At 49.1% G+C, this 22273-nt stretch overlaps 8 protein-coding genes across 8 annotated transcripts, besides 2 other annotated features; 3 read left to right on the forward strand and 5 right to left on the reverse strand.

Moving 5' to 3' along the window:
- The first annotated feature begins 959 nt into the window (after positions 1-959).
- Positions 960-994: a microsatellite.
- Positions 995-1327: 333 nt separating this feature from the next.
- FPSE_09000 (uncharacterized protein) lies at positions 1328-3139 on the forward strand (the record flags this gene model as incomplete). The annotated part of the gene is made up of 1 exon (XM_009262117.1): positions 1328-3139. One exon carries the CDS (start codon positions 1328-1330, stop codon positions 3137-3139), a length of 1812 nt encoding a protein of 603 aa, XP_009260392.1.
- Positions 2075-2116: a microsatellite.
- A 350-nt stretch (positions 3140-3489) lies between the features above and the next one.
- Positions 3490-5613, reverse strand: FPSE_09001 (uncharacterized protein; the record flags this gene model as incomplete). The annotated part of the gene is made up of 2 exons (XM_009262118.1): positions 3490-3534; positions 3586-5613. The coding sequence occupies 2 exons, from the start codon at positions 5611-5613 to the stop codon at positions 3490-3492; spliced, it is 2073 nt and encodes a 690-aa protein (XP_009260393.1).
- A 647-nt stretch (positions 5614-6260) lies between these two features.
- On the forward strand, positions 6261-7326 carry FPSE_09002 (uncharacterized protein; the record flags this gene model as incomplete). Its single annotated transcript, XM_009262119.1, has 3 exons — positions 6261-6341; positions 6392-7002; positions 7059-7326. 3 exons carry the CDS (start codon positions 6261-6263, stop codon positions 7324-7326), a joined length of 960 nt encoding a protein of 319 aa, XP_009260394.1.
- Positions 7327-7522: 196 nt separating this feature from the next.
- FPSE_09003 (uncharacterized protein) lies at positions 7523-8143 on the reverse strand (the record flags this gene model as incomplete). Its single annotated transcript, XM_009262120.1, has 2 exons — positions 7523-8040; positions 8095-8143. 2 exons carry the CDS (start codon positions 8141-8143, stop codon positions 7523-7525), a joined length of 567 nt encoding a protein of 188 aa, XP_009260395.1.
- Positions 8144-9086: 943 nt separating this feature from the next.
- FPSE_09004 (uncharacterized protein) lies at positions 9087-10757 on the forward strand (the record flags this gene model as incomplete). Its single annotated transcript, XM_009262121.1, has 1 exon — positions 9087-10757. One exon carries the CDS (start codon positions 9087-9089, stop codon positions 10755-10757), a length of 1671 nt encoding a protein of 556 aa, XP_009260396.1.
- A 235-nt stretch (positions 10758-10992) lies between these two features.
- Positions 10993-13437, reverse strand: FPSE_09005 (uncharacterized protein; the record flags this gene model as incomplete). Its single annotated transcript, XM_009262122.1, has 2 exons — positions 10993-13069; positions 13181-13437. 2 exons carry the CDS (start codon positions 13435-13437, stop codon positions 10993-10995), a joined length of 2334 nt encoding a protein of 777 aa, XP_009260397.1.
- A 700-nt stretch (positions 13438-14137) lies between these two features.
- FPSE_09006 (uncharacterized protein) lies at positions 14138-18449 on the reverse strand (the record flags this gene model as incomplete). Its single annotated transcript, XM_009262123.1, has 12 exons — positions 14138-14375; positions 14442-15305; positions 15353-15966; positions 16019-16123; positions 16172-16326; positions 16373-16623; positions 16673-17092; positions 17137-17723; positions 17773-17899; positions 17974-18131; positions 18191-18298; positions 18429-18449. The coding sequence occupies 12 exons, from the start codon at positions 18447-18449 to the stop codon at positions 14138-14140; spliced, it is 3648 nt and encodes a 1215-aa protein (XP_009260398.1).
- A 1796-nt stretch (positions 18450-20245) lies between these two features.
- FPSE_09007 (uncharacterized protein) lies at positions 20246-21141 on the reverse strand (the record flags this gene model as incomplete). The annotated part of the gene is made up of 2 exons (XM_009262124.1): positions 20246-20932; positions 20998-21141. 2 exons carry the CDS (start codon positions 21139-21141, stop codon positions 20246-20248), a joined length of 831 nt encoding a protein of 276 aa, XP_009260399.1.
- Positions 21142-22273: the final 1132 nt, after the last annotated feature.

Here is a 22273-nt window from a genome sequence, read left to right on the forward strand (position 1 = left end):
TTGTTGTTGCTCGGCTTGCCGAAGAGGGAGATTCCCTTTTTTCCCAAGTTCCGAGTGCGGTTCCTTGATCAAGTTATCGTTTATCCCCTGCACTAGGTAGTAGTTATCTTCGGTTGATCTCGCTCACGCTCATCACACTCTCAACAAGTCCACTCGCTACTAGTCTGAGTCTCGTCTCGTCACTGTACGATCCCAAGGACCTTGTTTATTACTGCTGCCTACCTAGTTATTATCTCGCTCGTTCACTAGCTCCAACTCAACTTGACTCCTTTTTTTCTCTTTCAACGAATATCGTCACTGTAATAGAAACTGCCGTGTCTTAGTGCTGCTCTGCTGTGCTGTCAGTCAGAGTCATAACAACTTTAACTTTCACCCCTCTCCAAGGTCAACGAATCTCGCTCGTCTCTATTACAAAAAGGCTTCACTTCATTTGGTTTCTTTTGGAGAAAAAGTCTATTACAAGCTGGGTCCCGGTACATCGCTCGTCTGGTCTCCTCTCTTCTCGGCAAGACTAGTCCAGTTCCTAGTTTCAATCTCCGCCATTTGTTTGTTCCCCTTCGCTTCGTCTGGGGTTTTCCTTGCCCTTTTACTTGGTCTGTGTTGGTCTGGTCTAGAATTGCTCGCCTACTAGACCTGACCTTGAGGGTTGTCAAAAAAAAGTTGTTTCTCCCTCTTTGCGTTCAAACGCATTTTCTCTCCTCCCTTTCGTTTCTCATTCATCATATCTCACATCATATTATCTATCCCCAGATTCATATTCAAGTCTCCAGAGTGATCGTCAGAGATAAACTCCACCTATCCACCACGCCTGACCTCACCAATTCTTCACTTGGCCGATCCGTCAACATTGACATCACTCAAGGGAGAGGAGCCCTACCTACACTTAAAGGGAGCTCCATATTCGGTTACAGGAACGGAACTACCACCCATTCGCGATCCGACGGCTGCATATCTCCTCACGACACGACACGACTCGACTCGACTCGACTTGACTTGGTCTTAATTAATTTCTTACAATCACCTTTCTTCTTTTCAGCCTCGTACGCGGTTCGCGATTCGCCCTTCTTCCCCCCAGTGCTCATGATAGCATATGCTCGGATCGTCGGTCCGGCCAGGAGGAACATAACTTGACACTGTAATCGCAAAAAAATAATCATCAAACAAAGGGGGAAAAAGAGCCACGGTCGCGAAACTTCCGATTTCTCACTCCTCGAATCGCTCTTGATCAATTCGTTACCGACAGAAAATTGTGCGCAACCTTTACAAGCTGTATTATACCTCCCATACCACCCCCCTCCACGTCCCAATACGACAGGTACAGGCAGCCATGCCTCACACCAAAGATGCGGACAGCGCATCGTCCACGGGCGGCCAATCAAAACGACCTCCGCTCAACCATCAGGAGAGTGATTCGCACAGCGAGAGCAGCGGTGTTCACAGCCAAAACCAGCATCAGCAACATCGCCGACCTGTGCGTCATCACCAGCGACAGCACACAGTCGGTCACCTGCATCACGCCCGAGGCCCTGGTTCCAAAACTGCCCCCAAACAGCCAAAGCTCAGCCGTCGTCACACAGATACTCCCGATCAGGTTGAACAGCAACAACTTCTCCAAAGAAACGCTGCAGCGCTTGCATCCAATTCGCATCGCCGAGCTGCCAGCGACGCCAAACTATCTTCGCGCGACTCTTCCTCGGGCAATCTTGTTAAAAGCGCGTCACAAACGAAATTGATCAAGAATTCTCCGCAACCAAAAATCGTTAAGAGTCCCTCGCACTCCAAACTCAAGCGCAATCGCTCGCATACGGAAATTGGCAAGCGAACCCGATCTGCAGAACTCAAGCGCGCCTCCAGCACCACAATTGTCTACCAGCCTCAAACCTCTGGCGGCAAGTCGCAGGTGCATTTTGATTTGGGCAACGAGGAGGACGAATGGGTTGATGCCAGTGGTTCCAATTCGCCCTACCTCTCCCGCAAGGGGTCTCTCAATAGCAGCAACCACTCTGTCCACCCTGACGACCGCTCGAGACCCGTAACCCCCAACGATACAGCAGCCTTCAAGCAGGCCGAACAGGAGGAGGAGGAAGAGGAAGAAGAAGAAGAAGTAGAAGAAGAACCAGAGCAGCCAAACTCAACCAGTCCAGAAAGAGAAACAGCGCATCACAAGGAGTATCTCACTTCCCGCATTCTCAAGCGCACTCCGTCTCACGGAGCTCCGCCACAGATGACCGCCGACCTAGCGCAGATATCCCCTCGGCACTTTGCTCCAGCATCTGCCGAAACCCCTGGGTCGGGTACTCTTGCGGGAAGTAATACTGACGAGTTGACATCCCGGTTCGTCGAAGCTGTTGGTTCAGGATTGACTAGCGATGGGTCTTTTTACCGACCACGTCGAGGGGACTTTCCCCGATATGATGAAACTCCTCACAAGGCACGCTCCATAACCAGCTTGAAAGGCGATCTCGAAGAGCGTCGAGAGCCACCTACCAGCGCGCCAAGACAAGAAGTTGACGATAGCGCTTTGGCGCCCAAGACAGCACGGCGCACCGCGCCACCCACTGCCCAGACATCACGGACACAGCAGAAGCTTAACTTGCAGCGAGCCAGCTCCGTAATTGAACCTGGGCAAGCAGTCGGTGGTGTTGGGGGTGTAGTTGGCCATACGCCACTCATTGGTGTTGGTGGTCCTGGGTATGATGGCGGTAACAGTCGAGATCCTCGTGTCGGTAAGCTCTTGGAACGCACCGGCATGGAATATCTTGTCGTTCGACGGTATCAAAACCCAGTCTCACGCTCACTCGAACGCCTCAACCATCTCCCCGGTATGGAAAAGTCATTGCGCATTCCACGGCCTTACTCGACCTCTACGAACGGCAAGCGCACCGGGGATCTCGTGATGCGCCAGCACACTCGCAACGTTAGCATGCCCGATGCTCGACGGCCCGGCACACCTAAGCGCGCTACCTCGGTTCGCACCAATGGCGCAGGGTCGAGCTACGACGGCAACGACGACGATGGTAGGTTAACGGATCGGCTAAGCGGATCAAGCCTTGTCGGCGGCGAAGAAGAAGATGGGACGACTGCCCTGCTCAGGAACCTGTGGGAGAAGTCCACGGAACTGAGCGCAAGCACAGATTAGAAGTCTGTGTGTATGGGTACGGATACGGATACATCTTTGTAACTTAAGGGAAAGGGGCGCATGGTGTCATCAAGGAAATATTAAAGTGCGCGACCAGCACATAGGTATAGAAAGGCTTGAGTTGAAGACGTCGCTTTTAAGCGGCATTTAATCTAAACATGCTCGACAATGATAATATTCAAAAAAAATTGCTCTTGATAATTTCAAATGAGTTGAGCCTATGTATAGTGTAAGTGGATTTGTACGTCTAAATGTCTCTTTAACTCCGAGGCACGCCTCTTGTAAAATCCAAAGTACGCCAGTGATGCTGTGAGCTCTAGGTATTTTCATCTGATACAGAGTTCTACACATTATATATTCGGAGAGAGCTGATCGTACTTGACACATCGCTCGACCTGGTTGATATTAGTATATGCAAGGGACGGAGGGGTACTCCCAGAACTTACATCTTCAATACTGGCCTGCATAAAACGTCTGGCTTCCAATCCCAGCCATACCACCAACATGGAAAAGTCTCCGTGCTTGGCCATACTTGTTCCACTCTGAGCGCTAAGTTGTCGCAGAATTGGTAGCGAACTGCTGAGTAAATCGACGTCAGGATTCAAGCTGCGACCAATGCCCTCAAGAAGGAGGATGCTGATGACCACGTTGACAAAGTCGCCTTCGAGGCGGACATGGTGGTTTCGAACCATGCTGAGTACTTCTTGCAAAATGTCGCCAATCTTGACGTTACCGAGGGCCAAAGTACGACTCTTAACACTGAGGACGAGATGTTGCATCTTGAGGGCAAATACTTCCTTGTCCAGCACGGCATCTGGTTGGCGACAGCGCTCGCACATGAGATGACCAGCCTTGTAACCGTCAAACTCAGCAACAGCGCGGAAAAGGTCGAGGAAGTTTTCGCGATTCACGGCATTGAGCTCGGTCACTAGTCCTGTGTCGATAAAAATAAGCTGAGGACGAAATCCCTCGGCATCAATTTTGGTCAGCTCATCCTGCCATGCTTTTGTATCCTTGCGATGTCGGTATGGTCGAAGTCGCTCGAGCACTTGCTCGGTGACATCCTCTGCCTCGTCAGGATGGGCCTTGGTCATTGCCTTTCGTAGGCGTAGGTCTGGATGAGCTGATTGGTAAAATCGCACCATGATATTGCCAGGATGCAAATCCGCGTGAACAAAGTTGTCAAGCAGCAACATGCGAAGAAAAGCGTCGAGACCCTCATCGGCGATATCATGTTGGAAGACGCCACCGCCATTCTCCATAAAGTCTGCCAAAGGGATACCCTGAGCGTACTCCTCGATCAGAACGTTACGAGTTGTGTACTCTGTGTAAGGATATGGGAACCAAGCAGTGGACCGATCTTTAAAATTCTTTCGGAAAGTCGCCAGGTTTGCGGCCTCTATACGGAGATCAAGCTGCAGCTTCATCATCTCTCCAAACTGAGTTACCTCGTCCGGTAATGAAAGCCACTCGATAGTTGGGATAAGGTTGAGGAGCGAGGCAAAGAAGCCCATGATGCGAAGGTCTCTTCTGACTGTCCTCTCTACACGGGGATGTAGCACCTTGATTGCAACGTATGACGACGGTATCCTTTGTGGTGAGCTCTTTAGGACTGTGTCAACGTTGCGCTTCACGTTTTGGGCTAAAGGATACGAATCGTGTAGGTCGGCTTCCTCGGGTTTAGCCAAACCAGGCTTCAATTTGGCCTTGTAAACCTGCGCAATGGCGCCAACGCCAAGAGGTTTCTCGTGGAACTCTTCGAAGATCTCCTCAAATGGGAGGCCACCAAATGCAGCTTCAACGGTCACGCGCGTAGCATGGAGCGAATGAGCTGGCGCATTCGAGTGAAGTTTTGACATGATCTCACACATCTCCGTGGGGAAGATATCGGTTCGTGAAGCAGCCCATTGCCCAAGTTTGATAAAGGCTGGGCCAGCTAGTTCCATCTCATTGACCAGAAAGCCATACCACCAGAGCGTCCCTGATCGCTCATTATCTCTATCGGAACGTCGACTTCCAAAGTAAATAGCAGGGATCGTGATGATGACGGGTACGAAGATGACGACAAGCTGCAGAAAACGGAATCCAGTGCAGACAGGTTCGATGATCAGAAGATCAATCAAGTATTTGATACGCTCTCCCACTCGTGTAAGGCCCCGCGACTCGGCTCGAACGCCCTTTCGCACTTCAGCTCGCGACGCTTCGAGCATTCGCTTTTCTCCGGTTTCTTGATCATTGCCGTTTTCCTGTTGCGATAATTCGACAAAAGCCGCTGTTCCTAGTGCCACAGCACCGCCAGATGCATGCAAGGCTATTCTTTTCGAGGTAGGTGTAGACCATTTTGTAAATCGAGGGTGGCGTGAGCTTTGGGAAGCGAATCGACGGCTAAGGATCGAGATGTTTGGCCTGACATTCGGACATGTTCGGAGGCCCGGATGCACGAAAAAGCGGCCTATGAAAGGGCCAGCTCTCATCGCGACAGAGGAAGTGTCTTGTTGAAGAATTGAATAGACGCGAACGCTCTCATGTTCGAGAGAAGGTTGAAGAAGATCGCATTCGAGGATTGAGAAGAAAGTAGTTTCAAAGTATTAAAGAGCGACAAATACTTTTGCATGTGCTAACATTAATGATGCAACGACTTGGTTACAGGGATGCCCGCCATCCCCTGGTACGAGCTAACGAATAGTGTTAGTGACGTCGAGCTGGTCACTGCCAAAAGTGACGTATAAAGCACGCATTCATTATCGATCGGCTTATCGATTAATCTAATAAGATTTTAATTCTTTCTCGGGAACAACTCGGGAAGGGCACGTGCTGCGCTGACAAAAGGCAGGAACATTTCTCGCTGGAGTCGGGACTTGCAAGGAAAGTGGGAAGCACTTGGCGCGGTTTGCCCCGGTCTTGCCTCTTTTGCGACTCAAATTTTTTGATAGGCACGATAAAGCATCCATTTCTGGGAATTTCTTGCTCATCCATTTCCCCATTCTCCAATTCTTTGATCTTGTCATCATCGCCAACCAACATTTTCGATTCTCCCAAATATTGCGCTTTCGAGGCCAATACCTTTTATCTCTCCAGTCCTTTGATCGAATAATACAACTTTGTTCAATAACTATCAGCAATGGGTTGGTTTTGGGCAGATGCAGCTCCCGCCATTGCGGTTCCTGCTGGTCATCCAGCAACTACCAACAAGGCTCCTCCAGTACGCTCACATTCTTCAATTTTTTTGTTGATATACTAACCATTCTCCAGCCTGGTTGCCCTATGCACCAAAAGTCGGCCGATGCCTTGAATCCCGCTGCTAAACCTAAGCCCACCTCAATCCCCCCGCCTACGTCAGGATGTCCTGTTCCTCACGCTGCCCGAAACGAGGAGCAGCCCAAGTCTCTGATCTCTCAGCTCAACCCTCTCAACTACATGTTCCCCGATCTTTCCCAGAAGCCTGCGCCTAACCAGGAATTCGCCTTGCCGACCAGCCGAGATGCGTCAACCATCCCCAAGGGCTCTGGTGATGGCAACTGGGAGTACCCTTCTCCTCAGCAGATGTACAATGCGCTGCTGCGCAAGGGCTATACTGATACCGATATCACTGCCGTCGAGGGCATGGTTTCGGTGCACAACTTCCTCAATGAGGGCGCATGGCAGGAAATTCTTGGTTGGGAGCAACGATTTGCGCGAGGTCTCTACAAGGGCTGGCAAATCTGCAAGAGAGGCGAGGGTCATGTCGAAGAGGAGCTGAACAAGCACTGGGATGGCGTCGACACTGAGCCAAGCCTTGTCCGCTTCCAGGGCCGGCCTAAGGAGCTCACTCCCAAGGCTCATATGATGCAGGTCTTGGGCTGGATTTATCCCTCCAAGTATGGGTAAGTTCTCGTCATTTCTAGTATGCATAAATATTCCTTAACTAACTTGTTTTCAGCACCGAACCCCCATTCGACCGACACGACTGGTACGTTGCACGAGAGATCAACGGACAGAGGAAGGAGATCCGATATATCATCGACTACTACTCTGGCGAGCCTGAGGCCGACGGCGAGCCTGTTTTCTTCCTCGACGTGCGTCCCGCTGCTACTCCTTTGGGCTCGGCTGAGCGCATTATTCGCTGGAGTACCGATACTTGGTGGAAGGCCATTGGCGGTGACAGGCACGAGCAGGACCCTCAGCCTTGGTTCCGGGGCTCTTCGTAAAATCATTTCTTTGGCGCTTGGGTCACGATGAATGGCGGTGTTTCTGGGGATCTTTCTAGCGTATTTCATTCTCCTCTCTAATTGTTGTGATGGGATGTATTTTTATAACGATGGCTATGTGGGATTCACTTGTACAAACATTGGGTTGGATGAAAAATTAGGACCATTTGTATTATTATACTGCTTGTGTTGGCACTTAGTTCAAGTTGACAGCCAATTCGTTCACTTGGTCAAGGAGAGCCTTGTCTTCTCCGGCTGCATTCTTAAGCACCTTTTCGAGCTGATGATCGACGGTCATGCCAGGAATGTTGGACACGGCACCCTGTGCCTGCTGGATTCGAGCAATCTGGAATTGCAGGAAGAACTTAGGCACCTTGATGGCAAGGTTTCCTCCAGCTGCCCTGATACCCGCCTCGGTAGCAAGGTAAACATTCAACTCGTTCTGGAACTTGTTGACATCGTTATTCGCCAGGGGTGATGAAGTCGCGAATTTGTCGAGAGCGAAGGCCAGAGGGGATTGGCCTGATTCGGCAAAGTTGACGGAGGAAAAGGATACGCCATTGGAGATCACGTCAGGGACGCCGTCGATGGTTGTTCGGGAAGTGTCGCAGGTGACAGCAGAGGCCAGACCTGCGGCCCCGGATGAGACCTCTTCCGGCAGGGCTTCGGAGCCAACGATAAAGCAGGGGTTCTGTCTCTTGGCCAAGTGAGGCGCTAAGTCAACGAGTTAGTGTGATGATGGTAGTTTCGTTCAGGATGGGTTCGTACCAGCGAGAGCAGATCCGGCGAAGAAGACGATGAGAGTAGGCCAATGCATCTTGAATAACAGGTTTGGAAATGGTACTTAGTGAAGAAAAGAATGAATAAATAATTAACGAGTAAAAAGATCCTCCAGGGATTGAAACGAATTGAAGAGATACAAACAAAGTGCGATGATATCTACTAAAACTAAGTCGAATAAACAGGAACTGTCCTCCTTTTATACACTGAGACTATATGTGACCATCGTTAAGCAAAACAAGCCAAGGCATAAAGTTGAATCGAGCATGATACCAAAACTATAGAACCAGTATTAAGTTTCCATCCCAATATCTCAGCACATCCGACGGGACCTGTATCATGGCTGTTGTCGTTAAGACTGTCTGCGACACTATTCGTCCCAAAGAGTATAAGCCAAGGGTTTCAAGGATCCCTGGTTTGTCGCAATACCACACACGAATTATCGGCACCACAATCTAGAACTTTTCTCTGCAGTGCATAAGGTTGCATCATCCGTACTCCATCTCCCATTTAAGCTTGTCGCCGAGGGTGTCTTGTGGTTGCTTCAGTCTTTTGTATACTTTCTAGATTGGGTAATCGGATCTGTAACGGAACGAGTTGACATCTCAGCGGTAACTGAGACGTGGTAGTCAACCTGTCAACTCGGCCTCATGAACTTTTACTGGTAGAATCTAAAACTTGAACGATCTTCCTGCCCTGAGAAAGTCCAATAATGTCTTTTATCTGATTTTATAAACATTGTATACATCAACTAATATCACATCACATCTTGAAGATCCAATCGCTCGGATCAACGTCGCTCCATTCAGCCAATCAGCGACTGCGCTTCCTATCCAACGCTAAAAGGGTCCCTGGAACTTTTTTTCTGGGCAAATCGCAAAAGCAAAAAGTAAAAGCTCGTCCCTTTTTCTTTGAAAGTGTTCATTTCAAACCGACGCTTTCTGCGTCGCACAACCTTTAATTATACTCTTCGCTTCGCAATGTCCGCTGAAGCTGAAACTGCTTCCAGCGACTACGTCCGACTTCACATCAGCCCTCTCGATCCCGAGCTCATCAAGGTCGTCCTGTCGGCCTCTGCAGCTCCCAAGGCGCGAAACATCTCTTACCATACGATCGACACTTTTCCCGAGCACCGCTACGGCTACGTCGAATTGCCCACCATGGAGGCTGATAAGTTGAAAAAGAAGCTCCATGGCTCTGTCCTCAAGGGCAGCAAGGTCCGTGTCGAAAAGGCCCGCCCAGAGAACAAGATCGAGCCTACTGCCGAACTTGACAAGCAGGACGAGGAAGAGGAGAAGAAGCACAAGAAGCACAAGGAGTCAAAAGAGGAGAGGAGAAAACGAAAGCGCAATCCCGACATTCTCGAGGGTGTTGCTCTGACAGACCGCAAAGTCAAGAGAGGCTGGACAGAGAATGCCGACCAAAGAAGGAAAAAGAGCAGGCTGGACAAAGAAAAGGAAAAGGACGGCAAGTTCACAGAAAAGAAGAAGCGCCTAAAGTCAAAGTACACAGAGGGAGATGAGTGTCTGCTCAAGACAAAGGTCCCTCCCAATCTCACCTCCACCCTTCCCGAGGACGACCAGCCCCGGAAGCGCAAGAAGAGTGGCAAGGGTCGCGAGGTGGTGGTTCATGAGTTTGAAAAGACGACAAAGTTCCCCAGCTTCTTGAAGAACTCTGCCGACGGTGAAGTCAGCGCGGCGACTGAGTATGTCGAGGGTAAGGGCTGGGTGGACGAGGAGGGCAGCGTTGTTGAGACTGTCAAAGAGAAGAAGAAGGTCGGCGAGCCTGCGCCCAAGAAGAAGAAGGCCAAGAAGGTCACTCCTCCTCCGGTTGAAGAGTCAGACGATGAAACCAGCGACAGCGGCACAAGCAGCAGTGGCTCGTCTTCAGACGAGGAAGAGGATGAGAGCGAGGACGAAATGGAGGTTGATGCCACAGTAGAGAAGAAGAAGGAAGAAAAGACCGCCAAGGCTACACCCCAAAAAGATGACGAGTCCTCCTCCGACGAAGAATCTCCTCAACAACCCCGACAAGCAACGCCTCCTCTCTCAGCCATCAAAGCCGACGACAACAGACCCATGTCCTCCAGCTCCTCCCGCGATCTCACTATCAAGATACCCCCTCCTCTGACCCCCTCCACCAAGATCCATCCCCTCGAAGCCTTGTACAAACGTTCCAATCCCGAGGAAAGCGCCACCGAGACGCCAGCCAAGAAGGAAGCCGAGCCATTCAGCTTTTTCGGCGGCGGCGATGACGACGACGATGATATCGAGGAACAAGAGGACCAAGACCCCGCCAACCAAACAATCGCAACACCAGGTCCCATGACTCCCTTTTCCCGCCAGGACTTCGAATGGCGTGGCGTTAGAAGCGCTGCCCCTACACCTGACACGGCGCATCCCTCGCGCATGCGCAATTTCTGGCCTGAGGATGAGGAGGAGGGAGATGAAGATGCTGATATGGCTGAGCATGGATACGGGGAGGAGGAAGGAGAGAAGGATGCTTCTGGTCCACAGAGCTCGAGTGATTTCCAGGCTTGGTTCTGGGATAACAGACGTGATCTCAACAGGTCGTGGATGAAGCGTCGTAAGACGGCGGCCAAGGAGAAGAGGCATAGGGAGAACAAGGCTAGAGCCAGCAAGGCCGTGTAGAACATTTAGACATGGTATAACAGGCATTAATAGGATATAACGATGCATATGCGTTGATACTTTACGATTCTAAGTTCCAAGTTGACGAGTTTACCAATAACAGGAAGCAGTACCTATGAGTTACACATTCGAACAAGGGCCATATGTTATGAAATATGTGCATTCTTTCTATCAACTGAGGGGGTCTAGGTATTTATGCTCTAATTGCGCTTTCCATCATGCCTCTCTTCACTGATCATCGTTTGGGAGAAAGATCTCGAGACGATGAATCGTTGACGCATCTGTGTGGCTCGTCATCCTCCGAACATACCCCCTCTTCATATGAGGCGACGTTGAGCTTACTCCCTGTTGCGGTATTGTGTACTCTCGAGCTATCTGATACGGGCGGTTCTGGAGTTCCTCCTCTTCTTGTGCTGTTCCCTGAACGCACGACACTGCTCTCATCAAGAGCATTCTCTTCGGTCGCTGTACTCCCGTTTGGCCTCCGAAAATGGCTTTTATGAAACAGCTTGTGGCTGCCGTGCTTGATCTTGTTCATAAGTCCAGGACGTGGCTGACAATCGTCCACGGGCTCTTCTTCAATGTCAGCGATTTGCGTGCTGCGGCGTCTTAGGGTATCAGCATCCAGAGAAGCGCTGAGTCTTCTCTCTGCTGCAAGAGGAGTTGGCAAGTATTTGTTCCTAGATTTAGGATTGAAAGGATTTGCGCCAAAGAACGAACTATTGTTGGTCGGGGATGTGGGACATATCGGGGGCTGCTCGTTAGAAGGTGATGATACTGGCTCATGAAGACCACTACGGGCATCAACGCCTTGGTGATACAAAGTAGACGGTGCAGGCTTGATCAAGTCTCCGCCATCTGGAAACGATCTAGGCCATTCTGTGGTCAAATCACGAGAAAAGAGTCTGGGGAATGAAGTAATGACAGTTCCATCGCTGACTCTCAGTTGCTGTTCAAAGCTCTTGTTGCACATAATGTCGGCGAGAATTTCAGCTGTACTCTTTGGTGTAGTAAAATGTCGTAGTGTAGGATCGCCTTTGGTTTCCTTGGTATGACTCTGTCTTCGATCGTCTGGACACGAACGTGAGCCTCCATGAGTGGGCGAACAACAGTCAGACACAGTTCGACCATGTGTTCGCGAATCCGGATCATAGCCTTCAGGATAAGCCCGAGCCCAAACAATTTCAGCAACACTCCGACGTGTGATGACTGTTGTCGTTGTATCGGACTCGGCACCGCGTGTTTTAGTGTGAACTTGCATGTCTGATGCGTTAATGTTTGCATAAGAGGTGCTGGGTAGGTTGATGGTTGTTGCTGGATCTACTGCTGTGGGTGTAGGCACCAGGATGGCATTTGAATCTCCGTCTAACTTTGGTAGGGGTCGACCCTCAGAAGATTCCGTTGTTGTGGTTCTTCTTTCGGATCGATCGACATGGCCATTCTTGAACACTTCGCTCAGAACAATACTGACAACATCGCGGATATCCTTGTCACCAATGAGATACAGTCCTCTCGCTTCTGGAACGTCTCGCCCTTTGCCATTGATGACACGCAGGTGTTCCCTCAAATGTCGGATCTTCTGAAGTCGATCGCTCACTTTCCTGACAATGCTCTGGGTAGCCTCATCCCCAGCATACAGGGGCTCGTTCGTGTCAACTACCGCTTCATGGGAACCTGAGCTGTCTGAATCGATGACTACTGCAGGAACACGAGATGAGTCGACCCTCCACAGTGTCTCTTGGCTTTCGTGCCTGGGTTTACCTTGGTCTTTCTCCGATGCCTCAATGCAGTATGCTCGCTGTCCTGGCTCTGGCAACATGGGCTTGAAGGAAACTTTCTCGATCTTGTAACCTTCTTGTGTATCAGAATCTTGATACATATAGTATGCAGAGCCAGCTGACCGAGGGTCGAAGATGTAGTAAGCTGGATAGTCTGGCTCCGAGGCAACGTCAGGGCCCTCCAAAGTGCCATCAGGATCAGCGTCTAGGTCCCGCTGAGGCGTATCACTACCGGCAGTGGCAGCCTGTGAATCTTCCGCCATCCCTTTCAGCTTGTTGTATACTGAACCTAGCTTGTAGAGTCGTGTATCCGGTATTGATTGCAAGCGGTGTCTTGTTAAGGGTTGCGGAGCTTGTTCTTGAGCGCCAATTGAAGCTATGCATGTCTCAAAGAAGCGTGCGTTTGGTGTTGTTTCACCCGAACTACCATGATTGGTACCATCGGAGTGGTCATCCGGGTTGAGAGCTTCGTTGCCCAAATTTCTCCAGTCTTCCGTGGCCTCCTCTTGACGGTCACCGTCTGAGTGCGCGGATCTGGTGCAGGGGTTAAGTGAAGCCGTGTCGTCCTGTGAAGACTGTGTGATCTCTGTCGTGAACACTCTTGACGGCTTTGGGTATTCTTCCGCGTCATTGTTCTTCTAAAACATAGCCTTTTCATCTCCAAAGGTTATGAGCGTCGAGTGAGGGGCGTTGCTGGGCAGAGACTCGATTTGTCCTTGGTCTTCCTCTCGTCTGTCGTCTTTATTACTGTCGTTGCAAGTATCAAGAGCGTGGGGGGCGCTATTCGTCGAGCTTCCGGTATCAGAGGATGCGGAAAACAGAACGAGCTCCGGTTGCGAGTCAGAGGTAGGGAAGAGCTTCGGGATTCTAGGGAGACATCGTGCATTGTCATAACCCTCCATCGTTGAGAGAAGGATGCGGTTAGAATAAATCGGATTATAAAAGTGGCAGTAGGTAGGTGGTGAAACGCAAGTTGAGCAACTAGAGCATGAAATAGGTAGTGAAGTAAAAAAAAGTATTAGCAAGATGAGTTTGTAAGTAGGGAATTGAAAAAACAAGTTCGGGTTAGGAATTATGGCGCGGCGACCTTGGCAGGTTGGTCTTTCCCTCAGTACTTGGTTGTTTCTACAGAAGGAAAGAGCTCGAGTTCGCCAGCAGTCACCCACTTGAAAAGTGAGGCATAAGAGCATCGTGAAACGAAACCCAGCAACACTAATAGGAAATTGTCTCTTTTTCTTTTTCTAAGATATTCATAAAGTCTCTGACTAGGAAGGTATGTAAAGACCGCTGTGCGCTTAGCGTAAGGATACATACATACAACCAGATGCAACACTTGTAGTATGGAAAAGAGCTTGCACCAACTCGCACTCGAACAAACTCTTTTCAATAACACCACGAACCCTACCTAGTCACTTTTCGGAGCTAGGGGGGAAAGCACGTTCCGGGTCGTCGTCTTTCTGATCTTCTGAATGTTCGGGTTCACTCAGGTGGGTTGCATAAAAACCGGTACTGATTTAGTGGCTGACATAAATATTAGATTACTCTTAGTGTATGAATGGCCTAAGAGTGGACTAATGATTTCGTCTGTACTACTTCAAGGCTCTATTTCTTAGCAACCCGCCTGTCACTCTCTTCTTCATCTGAGGCCTCATCATCCTGTGAGGCTTCGCTCTCTCCTTCATCCGAAGATTGGTACTCGCTTGTACTTTTGTAGTCTTCGTCTGAAGTATCGTACTCGTCCGCGGTTTGGTATTCGTCATCAGTGGACTCATGCTCTTCTGGTGCTTCGCATCTTCTTTCACGCGCAGTTTTGTATCCTTTAGCTGTGGACTCGCCCTCTCTTTGATCCTGGGGTTCATCCCTTTCCAAATCCTCGTTGGGACCCCTCTTACCTTCTATCACCTACTGGGGCAATGGGGATCCCTTTCCTGGTGTCCAGCCTGAAGCGCCTCCAAATGCAGATCCAGGCGTCTGGGCCAAATAGTTGGTATTCCTAACCGGCGTGACCGGCCCCGTTGAGTTGTCGGCAGGCAATGGGGGTGGCGTATCCGACCTTGGCAACTGCTGATCATCTTTCCGAGGCGGCTTGAAAGCAACTTCTCTGCCCACGCGGTAGATATCCTGCAACATCAATTCCAGAATTCCGGCATCTTGGTACTCGAGATACTTCTTATACAACTTGAGAGCTGTCCGGGAATCTTCGATGGAGTCGTGCGTCTCCATTTGGATATCTTCTTTGAGAAGGTGCCATGCCAAAAAGGCCAATGATAGCTTTCGCAATCGATTCTTGAGGAAGAACAAGTCGATTGTGTCAATAACCTGTGCCTTGGGGATGTGTATGTTGATGACTCGGAAATCTTGTTTAAGTCCATGACCCAGGAATTTGCATCCGAGGTTGAGAAGAATCCACATCTTCTTGTATACCATCTTCAATGGCAGGAGGCTGTGCTTCGAAACTCTAGGGTCTAGATCTTGCTCAGTGATTCCCGAGTAGGATGTCAAGTAATCCACAATCGGTTCTCTGATGCTAATGTAGTCGTCGATAAATGGTATGCCTTCATCTTCACCTGTGCCACGGACGACCGATGCTCGAGCAAGTGCGTATACTATAGGACGGATGGTTTCCCTTTCACCATCTGAGTTCATCTCGATCTCGGGTTGCCGCACTGCAACGAACTCGGTGTCGAGCGCGATGATTGTATTTGGGCCAGGCACTTCATCATCAGGGTTGAGCACCCGATATGTCTTTGTCGCAAGATCCGCGTTTGGACTAGATAATGTCAGTAAAATTAAACGCAGCAGCGGGTCAACACATACTTGAAGTCCTGGTATAGGATAGAAGTGTCAATGTTCTTCTTCCATTCCGTGTCGATTTTATTGTTCTTGTCCTTCAACTGGTATGCGACAACCGAAGGAACCTTCCAAGATGTGTTGAAAGTGAGTGCCTCTTCTGTGCTAACTGATCTCACCAAAAAGTCGTTGAACAAGTGCCATCGGCTTTCTTCCGGTGCTTCTGGCTCTGCGTGTGCCACATTGACCATTGACACAAGATGCGATTTCTGCGTCTGCCCACTCTCGATATTGATGGCCATACCAGTCAATGAATACACTTTGATATTATGCATGCCTCGCTGGAGATGGAGTTTCAAATCTTCACCCTCATAGCAGAAGAATTGTTCTCTATCTACGATGATTCCAACTTCCTCAGGGAGCCACCCCGGAGTTGACCAAAGTGCCCGTTGTTCTTGGTTAGTGATGGCCGTGTTTAGCATGAGCACTTCGGGTATGCTATGGATACCCTTCTTGGTGGCGATGGTCTGGTAGCGTTGGCACCGACCACACCATCCTTTAGAAGTTGTTTCCCTTTCAATACTGTTTTTAAGAATTTGAGAGAATGTGATGCGTGGCAACTTGGCATTTCGGCCCCCAACCTTTTTTTGGTTATATTAGGTCTTGGTTCAACAGGCAGATCGTCGTACTTACAGCAGAGGGGTAAAGTAAGTCGTTGACATAAGTCGAACCGGGGCGAGTGTACTCGCTTCTGCAATTTATGCACTTAATCGAAGTCGTCGCGGAGGTAGCCAGCACCTATTCACTTTAGTACGAAAGACGTCCGGGTCTGACAGTTCCACAAACCTGGTCCATATCCGACTGATCCATCTCAGACGATGCCGGTTTAATTGCCTTGGCGTCGTGCACAATTTTATCCAAAAGAAAGCGAGTAAGCCCCTGAAGCATCACGTTAAGAGATGACCCATGGGGGTCTTCTTCGAGGAGGCCAAGCGGACCCGCTGCGCCAGTCAGTGATGTTCTGTGCCAGGATTCCACTCATCATACCTTGAGGATGACTACTAAGGGTCTTCAGCAGGTTTGTTGCTTGACAAATCGAGCCATCGGCCTTTTGAAGCATATCAAACAGAAATCCAAGCTCGCAAAGCAGACAAATTTCGTTTATGCAAGAGGTAGCAGCGTGCTGAAGGGCGAGATTTCGGATGACGGGAGTGAAGTGCATGATCTGCAAGAGGGAGTTGGCGTACGAATTAGAAATGTGTGTCTCGAGTCCAGAGTAACGGGTTTTGTTGTAGAATCTACTCTTGGTTAGCGACTACTCACTTGTCAAAACGCAAGGATACCAACCCAAAGTCGAAATCGTCCACTCCAAATTTACTGTACTTGATCTCGACATTGCGGTACATAACTGGCACTTCGGACTTTTTGCTTTCAATCCCCATCTCGGCCATGGTACCAAGCAGCTCATCGATCTTGTCATCGGAGTCTGCAGCGCTACTAGAGGCAAGCTCACGAGCCTTTTCGCTGAGGAACTTGGGGGCCTTCAAACCAGAGCTGCCTGATTTATGAACGTTGCGCGTGTTCTCGGCCTGGTTCCTTCGCAATCCTCGGGTATTGCGTCCATAGAGCCCAAACTCGGTTGCTTTGAGTCCTGATAGGAACTGCGCATCAAACTTGACAGGGGGTGCCCCGACATCGCAAGGTATATCTGGCCAAGCAGAGAACAGAACCTCTCGATAATGGGGCATGCCAATTGTGTTTAAAGGACTAAAGAGATTAGTAAATGGAGGATGCGATATCAGGCAACTCACGTCTCGTCCGTCCATTCAATGTTGGGCAAAGGCTCTTGTGGGGTTGCGAACTCGACAGGTTGTGGATATTCCACGAAACAAAGCTTCGATGGCGATCCCCACAGGTGAATGTTGTTATCAGAATCCGTCAAAGCCATCGCTTCGCCAGAAGGTGCAATCTCGAACATGCCAATCAACGCAAGGGTGTTAGCTTGTCGGACGTTACTAGTGTTGACATTCATAAGATCCACAATATGGATCTGGCCGCTCTGAGATATCACAATACTAGTGGTAAGCATCTTTGGGTGCATTCGCACAAAGGCAGCACCTGCTGGGAAGGGAATAGGGGGCATAGATGACATATTCTTAAGGTCAAACACATTCAAGAATGGATCCAGCATGTAACCCTGGCCCGGCCTGAGGGAGGCCCCGCAGGTGACAATGAAATCATGCTGTGCGTCCATGTCGTTGATCAAGGCGGAATGCGCGTTCCATGTCTTGACAACAGCAAAGGTGACCGGGTCCAAAAGATTGATAGCGCCGCCTCTAGTAGCTGCGCATATGTAACGCCCACGCTTCATCATGGTGTACTGGTGTTCGGTAGGTACCTAGTATTCGTTAGGTTGTGTTTCCAACATTCAAAAGCACGCCACTCACTTGTTTGACTACATTACCCTTAATGAGGTCAATTACAAGCATCATGTCTTGCCAGCCAGCGGCAATGATTTCCGTTGTTCCCTTGGATGTAAAACTCATACAACGCAAATCTTTCATCTCCTCATGCCTGCCCATGGTTAGTGCTAAGAGCCCTTTCGTATTTGTGCTGGGGAGTTCTCCTACTTGATATGCCATACATACAGTCCCCTTCGTATGGCCATGTGAAGATCCCGAGCTCCCAAGGCTATGACACCTTTTTCATTGAGGAGTATCTGGCGGACCGGGCCTTCAGTGGAGGTATGCGCTTTGAATGATGTGTATCGCTGAAGTTCGGCGCCATAGAAGGATGTAACTCGGCCCTGGTATTCCCATTAGCAAGAGCCCAGTCACGACGCCCAGGCTTCAGAATTTCCCATACATAATCGTTTCCTGTCCAAAGGAGTTCCTGAACGTTGTCAAAGATCATGGTAGTCACAGGCGTTTGCATCGCGCGCACACCCGGAGGCGGGAAGGGTATCCGGGTGACCTGTGACGGCAGCGTGTCAGTATGTGAATGAACAATAGGTCCATAGAGGTATGATGTATTTGATAATTTATTATTTCATCGATTTGGATATACAGAAAGGCCAGGGTATGTCAAGTGTCAGGGAACATACCTCATCCCAATCGGCGTCCATTGTAGCAGAGTATGGGCATGCTCCGTAGGCACATAGCTTTACAAAAGATGCCAACTCGTGCGGTAGCCTCAGCGAGGTCTGGACAAAGACGCAACTTGAATTATTTCTGATTCAATACCAGTAAAGAGAGTAAAAACGATAGAATAGCCTATTGGTATCCCAGTACTGGGTGTTAACGATAGAAGCCGAAGCAGATGCTGGTGACGGAAATGGGATCCAAGACCAGGACCACTGCAGCTCCCAAGCTTAATGGAGGGGCAGCAAGCTTTCTAACCGATGTTCATCCGGCGCGCCAGGTTGACGCGTTTAGCTTATACCTCCCTTCCTTTCCACTATAGGTAGGTAGCAATTAATGATTTTCTGCTGTTTGTATGACTGGGCAACTATTATACCACGTATGATTGTTGGGAAAGTTAATTATCGCGAGAGCCTCTTGTTTTGGCGTTAAGTTTTTAATCTAGGTGGACAGACAGAACAACCTACCGAGTTGAGAATATTGAGTATCTTGAGGGCTAGACCATCTGCTAATAAAGAAATAAAGAGAGGAAAAAATAAAAACTACTATATATGAATGATAACTAAGTATTAGCTACTATTCTCCTCGTATAACAACTTCCAGAGGTAAAGTTAACCCACCAAGCTACAGAGAGTATTGGAATCATAGCTGGGTTAATAGAATAGAACAGTTTTAGTTGCATTCTTTAAAATGGATCCCCCACGACATACCGTTAAACGGGAATAAATACCTACATATCAACTCAACCCAAGGTTATGAGACTTCAGCGCATGGGTACAACGGCCTGGACACATATCCACTACAGCTGAAGTACATGAACCTCAGAGTCTTAGGACCTCATGTATGTGCTGGCGAGTTATCCTTCTTAGTGAAAAAAAGTGATGCTAGGACCTCATGTATAAGTGGTTAGTCTAGAAGCATAACCTACAAGCCAAGGAACGATGCTCGAACCAGACGGATTTAAGTTAACGGAAACAAGACGGAAGGTACATCATGTAATTATTAATCTAATAGTAATCATATCAATCCGAACCAGTCTATCTTTTGCCTTCTCTTACTTTATTTAATCCATCTATGGCTTCCAACTTGTTTAACGCTTGATAAAAAAAGACTAGCATGAGTCAAACTAGCTCAACATCACGAACATCGCGCATTACTCAGCGCCGCCAATATTATCGTGTCTCATTAATCATACGAATAATTTACCCGGTATAGGCAAAATCATTTCTTGCGGTAGTGGTGGCTCTCGATTGAACCGTCAATTGTAGTTGTTTGTTGTTTTTGGCACGCGCGGCCTGTATTAGGAGCTCACAGAAGCGACTCTTGGATGTCAAAAAGCTTGTGGAGTTATATCCGCAGATCGAAAAGTCGCGGTCCCACAAGGCGAGTAGCATGTCGATCAATATCAGCCGTAAAAGTAGACGGCTCCAGGACCGATACCTGTCGGTAAACTAGGCAATTGCCCCCTTTCTGGTTCTAGCCAAAGTAGGCTTCATCAGTAACCCAGCGGGCGTTCTTGGTAAGCCGCCGAGTCTAGAAGGAATGGAGGGATAAGTGCGGGCGAGACCAAGAAAATCCAATAGCTGTTTCTCACTATCTTGTGATATTGGTGGTGAATCTGAGTCGTTATGATGCCAAACGCAGCAGCGCTAGTTTGGGGGATTCGTCGACCAACCCAAAGGAGAAAAGCCGCTTGGCTGGATACAAGCTTCGCGATAGGGTCGAGCTGTTGAGTAATATGGAGAAATGGGGCGGGACTATGATGCGCCTCACTCATGTCTCATGATACTTGGTAGACAGTGAAGTTGACTGGAAATGCATGGCTGTTGAAGCCAGGCACTTTGGATACAGGCTCTCCTGTTGGTTCGACCTGGACCTGCCATCGCGTCTTGGTCAGACCACCAACTTCGTCCCATAGTCGTTGGAAGCTCGCTTGGTCGTGCAAGTAAGCAGATCGAGTGCTGGTCGAGGTCGGTCCCGGGTGGTTGGTGCCGACTTGGCGGCCATAAATGATTGCGTTTCTGGTACCTGGCTTTAGAAATTCGACAACGCGTTTGCCGATATAAAGTTGCTGGATCCAGTTGAAAAGATGGAAGAAACTACCTGCATGGACCATGGTGATCTTGCCGCGTAAAGAAGCCATCTGCTTGTCCTCGGGGTCCAGCATATCGCCGGCGACAAAAGAAGCGCCTAGTTGATGTCGATCTTGGAACAAGTCATAGCCAATGTCGATAAACTTGGACTGCAGATCAGTACCGATGAGTTGAGCGCCGTCAACCCCATCCGCGCGGAATTGTCGGATCACTTGTCCGACACCACATCCGAGATCGAGAAGGACATCCCTAGAGCCGGCGACATTGAGGCGGAAAAGGGCTTGTTGATAGCGAGGGTCTTTTGGGTCTGGGATATAAAGGAATTTCCATCGTCCAACGCAAGGATACTGCGAGACGCACCAGGCCTTCTCTCGCTGCAGAAATTCAAGTCAGTTGCTGAACCAGAAATAATGGAAATAAGCAGGGATGTTAAACTTACAACCCGGCGTATATGACCGTCCAAGTCATTGAATGGGATTTTGCTGTAGAACTCGAGTAGATGTCGAGCTGGGCCAATGTCTTGTGGAGGGTCCTCGAGATATGTCCAGTCTCGCACTTTCATAACGTCCATACTTAACAACATGGTGGGATGAGGAAATTAAGCGTTTTGTCGTTGTGGGAAGGACTCAAACGTAGATCGGCGGTTGTAGTACAACAGAAAAGGTTATTTCGCAAGTGTCATTGAAACTCTAATAGACGTCGTATGATGCGTAAGTGAGTGAGGAACAGGTTGAGAAACCCAATGTTGAAAGTGTGTGCGAACGACCCTTCCCTTAAGGCAGGAGACAAGCAGTCGATGATGCCATAACAGTGTAGCTGGCAAGGGCGTTTCAACAGGGAAGGGGGAAAGGAGGAGGAGGATGGAGATGGAAAGCAAAAACAAAAGAAAGACCCTGAGACAAGAGAAAAGAGAGTGGATGCGATGCAAACCTTAGAAGCAGACGAGGCAGGGCAAGGGGACTTTTGCCGTGTTGATAACTCGCCGAATCGACTAATAAGCTCTGGTTCGTGAGACAAATGACAAGGATACCTGACATACTACGTAGTACCTTTACTGGAGTGCTACCTCCTGTACGGTCCGGCAGGTCAGTATGGATGGGTCCTCTTTTTTTTATGGGCGCGGATATAGGGAGAATTAGGCCGGTTTCCTAACAGTCTTAAGCATAGAACAAATGAGGGACAGTGCTTAAAAGAAGCCTAGAAGCCTAGAAGGCAACTAAAAGACAAGCTAATTGAGAGATAAACATCAATAGAACATTCTTGGAGTTTATGCTCATGCTTGGAACTATAGTAGGTAGGTATTTGCATTAGTACTTGTTGATCTCAGAGTGAGCAGGATTTCCTAGCTTCTAGAATCGCCAGCGAAATGAGGTAGCGGTAGGTGACCATTCATTCCCATCCCATTTCAGGGGTTTATTTCCCCTTATGTTTAGGTCGCTATGACTGCCGCTCCCGTTGCAACCACATCCAGCTGTTTACTCCAGCGCTCAGTCTAATAGCATCCATGCCTGGGCATCGACACTGGCTGGGCTGACGATACCCACTCGCCTGTCCTTACCCCGGCTGGGTCTGGTTCAACGACTAAAGTCTCCATGTTCTCAACGCCTCCGGCCTCTCACTCGGACCAACTTTTTAACTTGACGACCTTGTCAATTTATTGAATGACTGATGGCTCGTGCAAGTGGACTTTTGATAGCAGAGACGGCGATTTTATT

This window comes from Fusarium pseudograminearum, chromosome 2 (assembly GCF_000303195.2).
Source record: "Fusarium pseudograminearum CS3096 chromosome 2, whole genome shotgun sequence".
NCBI lineage: Eukaryota > Fungi > Ascomycota > Sordariomycetes > Hypocreales > Nectriaceae > Fusarium > Fusarium pseudograminearum.